At 41.1% G+C, this 8,199-nt stretch overlaps 1 protein-coding gene across 1 annotated transcript; it reads left to right on the top strand.

Moving 5' to 3' along the window:
- The first annotated feature begins 2,264 nt into the window (after positions 1–2,264).
- On the top strand, positions 2,265–3,272 carry LOC113507536. Its single transcript, XM_026890391.1, has one exon. The coding sequence runs from the start codon at positions 2,265–2,267 to the stop codon at positions 3,270–3,272; it is 1,008 nt and encodes a 335-aa protein (XP_026746192.1).
- The last annotated feature ends 4,927 nt before the right edge of the window (positions 3,273–8,199 follow it).

Here is an 8,199-nt window from a genome sequence, read left to right as displayed (position 1 = left end):
TCGCGAGTCGGAATCTCCCTATTCCAGTCCTATTCTGTTGGTCAAAAAGAAGGACGGCTCCGACCGCATGTGCGTGGACTTTCGAGCTCTCAATAAGATAACGGTCAAAGACCGTTACCCATTACCTTTAATCGATGACCACATTGATCGCTTGGGTAAGTGTCGCTATTTCACTGCGCTTGATATGGCTACAGGGTTTCATCAAATCCGAATTGATGATGAATCCGTCCCCTACACCGGTTTCGTGACGCCCGAGGGGCATTACGAGTACTTAAAAATGCCCTACGGCCTCACTAACGCACCAATAGTGTACCAGCGTATAATCGTTTCCACCTTGCGCAGTTTTATAGAACCTGGAAAGGTTTTGGTATACATAGACGACTGTTTAATCCTTTCAGACATTATTGATGACGGACTTCAAACCTTGAGAGAGGTTCTAGCCACTTTAACCGCGGCTAGTTTCTCAATCAACCTTAAAAAGTGTTCGTTTTTGTGTACCGAAATCGAGTGCTTGGGACGTGTTATATCTAACGAGGCAGTGCATCCCTCACCTAGTAAAGTCAAGGCCCTTGTGAACTCTGGTCCTCCACAAAACGTAAAACGTCAATTTTTGGGATTGGCGGGCTACTTTCGCAAATATATCCCCAATTACTCGAACAGGATGGCTTGCATAGCACGTTTGACTCGTAAGAATGTTTCGTTTTCTTGGGGACCAGAGCAAGAGCGCGTCAGACAAGAGATCATTGTTTGTTTGACTAGCGCACCCGTGTTAGCCATATTCGATCCAAGTTTGGCCACTGAGGTGCACACTGTTGCGAGTAGCTTGGGCTATGGTGCCGTTCTGTTGCAAGTGCGTAAGGACGGTACTAAAAGCGTGGTCAGTTACTACAGCCAGGCGACCAAGGGTGCAGAGCCAAAGTACCATTCATACGAGCTCGAGACCCTGGCTGTGGTAAAGGCTCTAAAACATTTTAGACATTATTTAATAGGATCTCATTTTACCGTAATTACTGATTGTAATGCTTTAAAAGCTACTCAGAATAAAAAAGACCTGGTTCCACGTGTGGCAAGATGGTGGATTTATCTTCAAGATTTTAATTTTACAATTTCGTATAGAAAAGGCGCCATGTTGCCGCATGCGGATTAGCTAAGCCGTAACCCTGTAAATAACATTGATAGGCCGCGTAACTGGGCCCAAATCGCTCAAGCCGGGGACGAGGAAACACGCAACATGATTCAGGCGTTGGAGCGAGGAGAATTAGACGCTTCCCGATATCTAGTACGAAATGAGGTGCTTTATTATCAGTACAGTCGTGTTGGAGAGGAGACGCGACTTCTTTGCTATATACCGAAGGGACAACGCCTGAGTCTCTTGCGTGTATTCCACTATGAACATAGCCATATAGGTACCGATAAAACCCTAGAATTAATACTGAGACATTTCTGGTTTCCCGGACTTAGGGCATTTGTTAAAAAGTACATTCGTCACTGTGTAACTTGTTTAGCGCATAAACGGGTCCCTCGCGCGCCACTTCAACCTATTTCCTCTTGGCCTAAACCTGATGTCCCATTTGACACTCTTTATATTGATGCACTTGGCCCTCTGCCTGTATCTAAGGGCTTCAAATATGTAATGCTGGTCATTGATGCGTTCAGTAAATATTGCTTACTTACGCCTATTCGCTCCCAAGACTTAGAAGCACTGAAACATGTCTGTCAGAATGTCATATCATTGTTCGGTACTCCTCGTCTGATAATATCCAACAGAGGCCGAATGTTCGAGTCCGCAAGCTTTAAGTCGTGGATGCAATCTCTAGGCATTTCAGTTCACCATATAACACCCGAGATGCACCGCTCCAATGGACAAGTGGAGCGATATGACATGCCTTGACATTCCTGTTAAGGATTTGATTAGGACTACATATTTAGATTATGTAAAATTATCATTAAATTATTATTGTTTTCCTTTTTTTTTGTGAAATATGCTTTGTATATGTATCAACAGTGTAAACCTAAGCAAAACTTACTTCATTGTAACGTTATTATTTATTTTTTTCTTCTCTGAAGGTCAGTTTTTATAGAAAATCATTAACATTTTGCTATTTGATACTTGTTTTGCTAATTTACGCTGTTTTTGCAGACATTCAGTCAGTCGGTAGTCGGCGAAACGACCACTCGTGCACACAACTGCTCAAGAGCGTCGCGTCAAAGTGCTCTGTGTTTCTCAAACTTTTTCTTCTTTTTTTTACTCATTAACTGTCAACATGTTCACTTGCAAACGATGTGAAGTTGAGTCCAGAGATGGTGTCACATGCTCAGTTTGTCAGGCGCAATTTGATTTTCCTTGCGCTGGAATCACTGAATGCGGATGGAGAAGGCTCGGAGACCGTAAATTGACGTGGAAGTGCCAGACCTGTAAGTCCACCCCAGTTGCGAGTCCACAAACAACTTTACTCAAAATTCCGGCAAACAAATCCAACTCAGCGGCCAGTCCTCAAACTCCACCAGCAGACAATGAGAACATCTTAGCCGAGCTAAAACGTCTATCAACCCAAATGGAGTCATTGCCGGCGTTAATCGAGAGTGTCAATTCCATGCACAAAGAACTCGCGGAATTGAAAACCTTGAGGGCAGATGTGTCAGAGGTGAAATCATCTGTTGAGTCCTTCAGCCATCAATTGTCAGTTTTGACAAATAAAGTCTCAGGCCTGGAGGATGAAATTGAGACAATGAAGAACGCCAGAGAAGAGATTGCTAGTTTACAGGATCGCGTTAAAAAACTCGAGATGCAGCAGACTGAAAACGAACAAAGGTCCCGTATGAACAATATTGAGATCAAGGGAGTACCTATGTCCAGCAACGAAAACCTGTTTGCAATTTTAGATAAAATCGGTGAAACTATTGGCCTAACTATACCGAAAGAACAAATAAATTACATAGCAAGAGTGCCGACGCGAGGTGACAAGCAAGCTAAGAACATTATCTGTTCAGTTCACAATAGTTATTTAAAGAACGACTTTGTTGCTGCTGCGAGGAAGAATAAGAAGCTGAATGCCGGAAATTTGGGCCTACAGAGTGTCAACAGAATTTACATCAACGACCATTTAACCCCGGAAAATAAAATTCTTTTGAATAAAACTAAAGTTCTAGCTAAGGAACGTGGCTTCGAATACGTGTGGGTCAGTGGATGCAAAATATTAATGCGTAAATATAACTCATCTCCAAGACACCACATCAAAACAGACCACGATTTAAAAAAGTTTTTTTGTTAACCATCTTTTATCAGTTTTCTTGCGGTTTGCTTATGCACCTAACGCTAATACGATTGAGAACCGCTTGCGCCGGTTTTTTATGCACATTCCTTTCTCGCCTGCCCATTGTTCGCTTATCGCTTGGTGTCAACCGGTTTGTAAAACATTGCTATTATGAATTTGAGCTTTATCTCCTTGCATTTACTAATGACTTTCCCCTATTAATGAGACCCTTCTCACCATCTTTTAGTAATTATTTTATATTTTTTACTGCCTGCTTTTGTGAAGTAATTTTTACACCATTTGCTAATGACGCTATTGTGTTCCTTTGTTTATTGTTATTACTGCGCTTATTTTATAAATTGACTACTTGTTTCCAGGAATTTTATGTACCTCGGATTTTATCAGCTTTTGCCTATTCAACTATTAATGTTATCTATAATTTATGATGGCGCCTATTACTATCTATTACCAAAATGTGCGGGGACTGCGAACGAAAACAAATACCTTCTACAGAAACGTGAGTTTAAATTGTTATGATGTCATCTGTTTGACGGAGACGTGGCTTATTAACGGGATCTCTGATTCTGAAATTTTTGACAACCGGTATCTAGTTTGGAGAAGAGATAGGGATTACTCAAACACTGGCCAGACTATGGGAGGTGGTGTTTTAATAGCTGTGAATCGGGACCTTGTCGCGGATGCTCGGACTGAATGGTGTTCAACAGCCGAAGACTTATGGGTAACACTGCTGCTTCACAGCAAAAAAACCCCAAAATAACATATAAAATGCATATTTGCATAGCATATATATGTATTCAAAACTTAGGGAATTCATTAACAACACAATCAAGCAACTTTTCCGATAATCTTGTAGATGTATTTCTTAAAAAATACTTCTGACAAGTTTATAGTACTCGGCGATTTTAATCAACCAAACATAGTTTGGCTTCCGTCAGTTGATGATTGCTCTTTATACGCTTCTAATTTGCAAGGAACAGCGCAGCAGAATTTGATTGATAATTTTAATATATGTAGCCTATCTCAGTATAATTCACATTCCAATAATAACGGTAGGATTCTAGATCTAGTGCTTTGTAATGACGACATCTCTGTTACGTGTTGCAGTGATCCACTGGTCCCGAAGACGAACATCACAAGGCTTTGTGTGTAACAGCGGACTTTGTGCATCTTCACAGTCTACCTTCGCGTTCTTATGTAAAATGTCTGTACGGTCGGGGCGATTACGATTCAATTAATAGAGAACTCAACGTAATTGACTGGCATAACGAATTTGCCAATAAAACATTAGAAGAAGCTGTTACTTATTTTTATGACATAACCAATGAATTATGTCGTACTCATATCCCTAGCAAAACTATAAATCAAAGCACAAACTATCCTCCTTGGTACAGAAGTCCTCTGATAAAATACTAAAAGAAAAAAGCCAAATTTCACAAGAAATACAAAACATATGGCAATCTTGCAGATTATCAGACATTTATAGCATTGCGTCAACGGGCTAAGGACATGGAGAAAAATTTTTTCAATAGCTATATCGAGACAATTGAGTCAAACATCAGCCAAAATCCTCGAGCTTTTTGGAGCTATGTAAAATCTAAGAAGCAATCTAATTCTTACCCTCCTGTACTTCATTACGGACAGCTTTCTTCAAGCGACGGGGATGAGATATGCAATATGTTTGGAGATTTTTTCCATTCGAACTTTCTCATGCCTCCAAGTTACATTCCATCAACAGATCATGATCCACTTATCGGTGAACATGACGAGAATGGCACTGTGGATATCAGCTCTATTGAAATATGTGAAGATGAGGTTTATAGGTTGCTCAAGCGGCTCGACCCGAAAAAAGGTGCCGGACCAGACAGGGTGTCACCGGTGTTCGTCTTGAACTGTGCCAAGAGTCTTTCGGTCCCTCTATCGATTCTCTTCAGGAGGTCGATAAACACAGGATTAGTACCTCAACTCTGGAAATCAGCATTCATAACGCCAATTCATAAAAAGGGGTCCAAGAGCCTGATTGAAAATTATAGACCAATATCTAAGTTGTGCGTATATGCAAAAATCTTAGAAAAAATAGTTTACAATCAGGTTTCCACGGCTCTCAAACATAGTTTTTGCGAACATCAACATGGTTTCTTGAAAGGCCGGTCTACCACAACTAATCTCATAGTCTGTAGTAACTTCTTATCAGAATGCATGGCTCAGCGGTCTCAGGTCGACGTTGTTTACACTGACTTTAGCAAGTGTTTTGACCGGATAGATCATTTTATTCTTATTAAAAAAATATTTTTAATGGGGATAAGGGGTAATCTTTTTCGCTGGTTCTCCTCCTATGTTGAGAACAGATGTCAAATCGTTGTGTTAAACGGTTACTCCTCTAGAGTCATGCACATTCCATCCGGCGTGCCTCAGGGCTCGCTGCTCGGGCCACTGTTATTCAACATTTTCATCAACGACGTTGCTTCCTGTTTCAGTTACTCCAAAATTTTGCTTTATGCGGACGACATGAAGATAATGAAACAGGTATCCACTACAGACGACGCGCTTCTCCTACAACGAGACTTAGATAGGTTTCAACTATATTGTGAAGCTAATAAATTGGAATTGAACGTCGCTAAATGTTATGTGTGCTCGTTCACTCGCAAACCAAAACCTATTTGCTTCTCATATAAGTTCTTGGATACTTCCTTAGCCAGAGTATCCAGTATTAGTGACTTAGGAGTAACTTTTGATTCGAAACTTATCTTTGACACTCATATAGATAATATAGTCAAAAAAGGCTTCGAAAGCGTTAGGTTTCATCTTTAGAATCTCGTCAGAGTTCAAAAACATTAAGACAATCAAAATACTATATTGTTCCTTCGTTCGTAGTCACCTAGAGTATGGCTCTCAAATCTGGAATCCTAATTATAACGTTTACATCAATCGGATAGAGAGCATACAAAAGAAATTTCTGAGGTACATTCAATTTCGGTCGAAGCTATATCTTCCAAATTATTTTTTAAGGTGTAAAAAGTTTCACATTCTCCCGCTTCACGAACGCAGGAATATTGCAGATCTAGCCTTCTTATTCAAAGCGATGAATGGACACTCAGATGTTCCCGAGTTTGTAGGCAAAATGGGATTACGCGTTCCAGGAACTTTTTTACGCAATCTTGATTTACTTTATACACCGGCCTCTAGAACCACCTACAGGCAAAATTCTTATCTCATCAGAGCGTGCCGGTCGTATAATGCAACTTGCAGGAGAATTGATATTGATCTGTTCAATACAGGGTTAGATAAACTTAAGAGAACTCTGTGCAAGCACTTTTTTGCTCATAATCCAAATTGATTATTCAATATGTCGCTACGTGCTTTTGGTTTGACCGACATACTGTCTGTATTTTTTTATTTTTCTCTCTACTATCAGTGGAAACTTTTAATTGGCTTTAGTTTCGCAATAAGCTTGTTCAATCTTTGTTATTAGCTGTAAGTTTTCCTAATATAATAAAATAAAATAAAATAAAATAAATTCATTTTAATGTAAAATGCTACTGTAAAATTTTATTTTGAAAAGAGTAACTTATGGAGTTTCTTGCCGGTTCTTCTCCATAAGAATGACACTTTGGTACCGTGCAACTTGAGTCAGTAATGTAACGTTTTAAAAGTGCCTGAGATACGGCCTATTTGAAATAAAAACTTTTTGATTTTGATTTTTATGTTCGCACCGTCTTGAATATGCTGAGGATCGAAGTAGCTTACAAAAAAACTGAATGGGCTGAGGAGTTGTGGCGTCTTCAACTAATTCTTAATCTGACACAACAAAAGACCACACAAACTTCGGCTCTGAACCTCTTAGTCGGCCATGAGAACGCGACACCAGCAATTCGAGTCCTTGTGCGAGATGTCGCACTTAGTCCTGCCTCAGAAAATCGTGAATCGAGAAGAGAGATCGTCAGACAAAGGACGGCCGAACGGCTAGCTAGAAACCAAGCGGCTGTAGGGACACATGTAAGTATGTATGGCAGAGTGCAAGGTAAGCAAAAACGTGTGTGAGCGTGAAGTATGCGAGGCACGGACAGTTACTGCGCACTGGTCCGAGTGAACGGTTCTACCTGGGGGTTTACGCGAAATATATCCGGTATCCGAACACCGTTGTTTCTATCAACCCCCTGCGCCCCACGACCAGAAGAGGCAGTGCTCAATTGGGGATCCTCCTAAATACGATCCCTAAAGTGGTGACCCCGTTGCGTTCGGGGTCACCACTTTAGGGATCGTTATAAACGTGTTGCGTGAATTGCGTGGACATTTATAAGCGCATCGTAAGCGCGAACTTTGTACAAGATGATGCAACCACAAGTGCCAGCTCAACCCACAGTGAAAGTAGAAGGCAAGGATGTAGCCCAAGTCACCATCAAGACGCAGATTCCGGAGTTCTGGACAGACAAACCACGACTATGGTTTGGCCAATTCGAGGTCATAGTGGCAGACCAGAAACTAGGTGAGAGAAAAAAAATCAACTTAGTGGTCGCAAAGCTAAGTAAAGACAGCGTCCAAGAAGTGTCTGACTTAATACTTCAGCCGCCAGAAGATAAACAATATGCAGCGCTGAAAGAGAGATTACTTAGCGTCTATGAATAGTCAGACATTCAAAAAATCCGAAAACTAATGAAAGGAATCGATCTGGGAGATCAGAAACCGTCGCAGCTGCTACGAAGAATGAAGGACCTTAGCAGAGGAAAATTCCCAGACGATACCCTGCGCATTCTGTGGAGTGAGCATTTACCAGCGGCAGTACGTACCGTGTTGAGTACCAGTGAAGTTACCGACCTGAAGAAGCTAGCTGAGCAGGCGGAAAAGATCATGGAGGCAGCGGAGACGAACGACACAGTCTCAGAAGTCACCTCCGGCGCGTCAACATCGAGCACCGACGCATTAGTAG

Source organism: Trichoplusia ni, unplaced genomic scaffold (genome assembly GCF_003590095.1).
Source record: "Trichoplusia ni isolate ovarian cell line Hi5 unplaced genomic scaffold, tn1 tig00002369, whole genome shotgun sequence".
Classification (NCBI taxonomy): Eukaryota; Metazoa; Arthropoda; class Insecta; order Lepidoptera; family Noctuidae; genus Trichoplusia; species Trichoplusia ni.
This window is presented reverse-complemented; position numbering and strand designations above follow the sequence as displayed.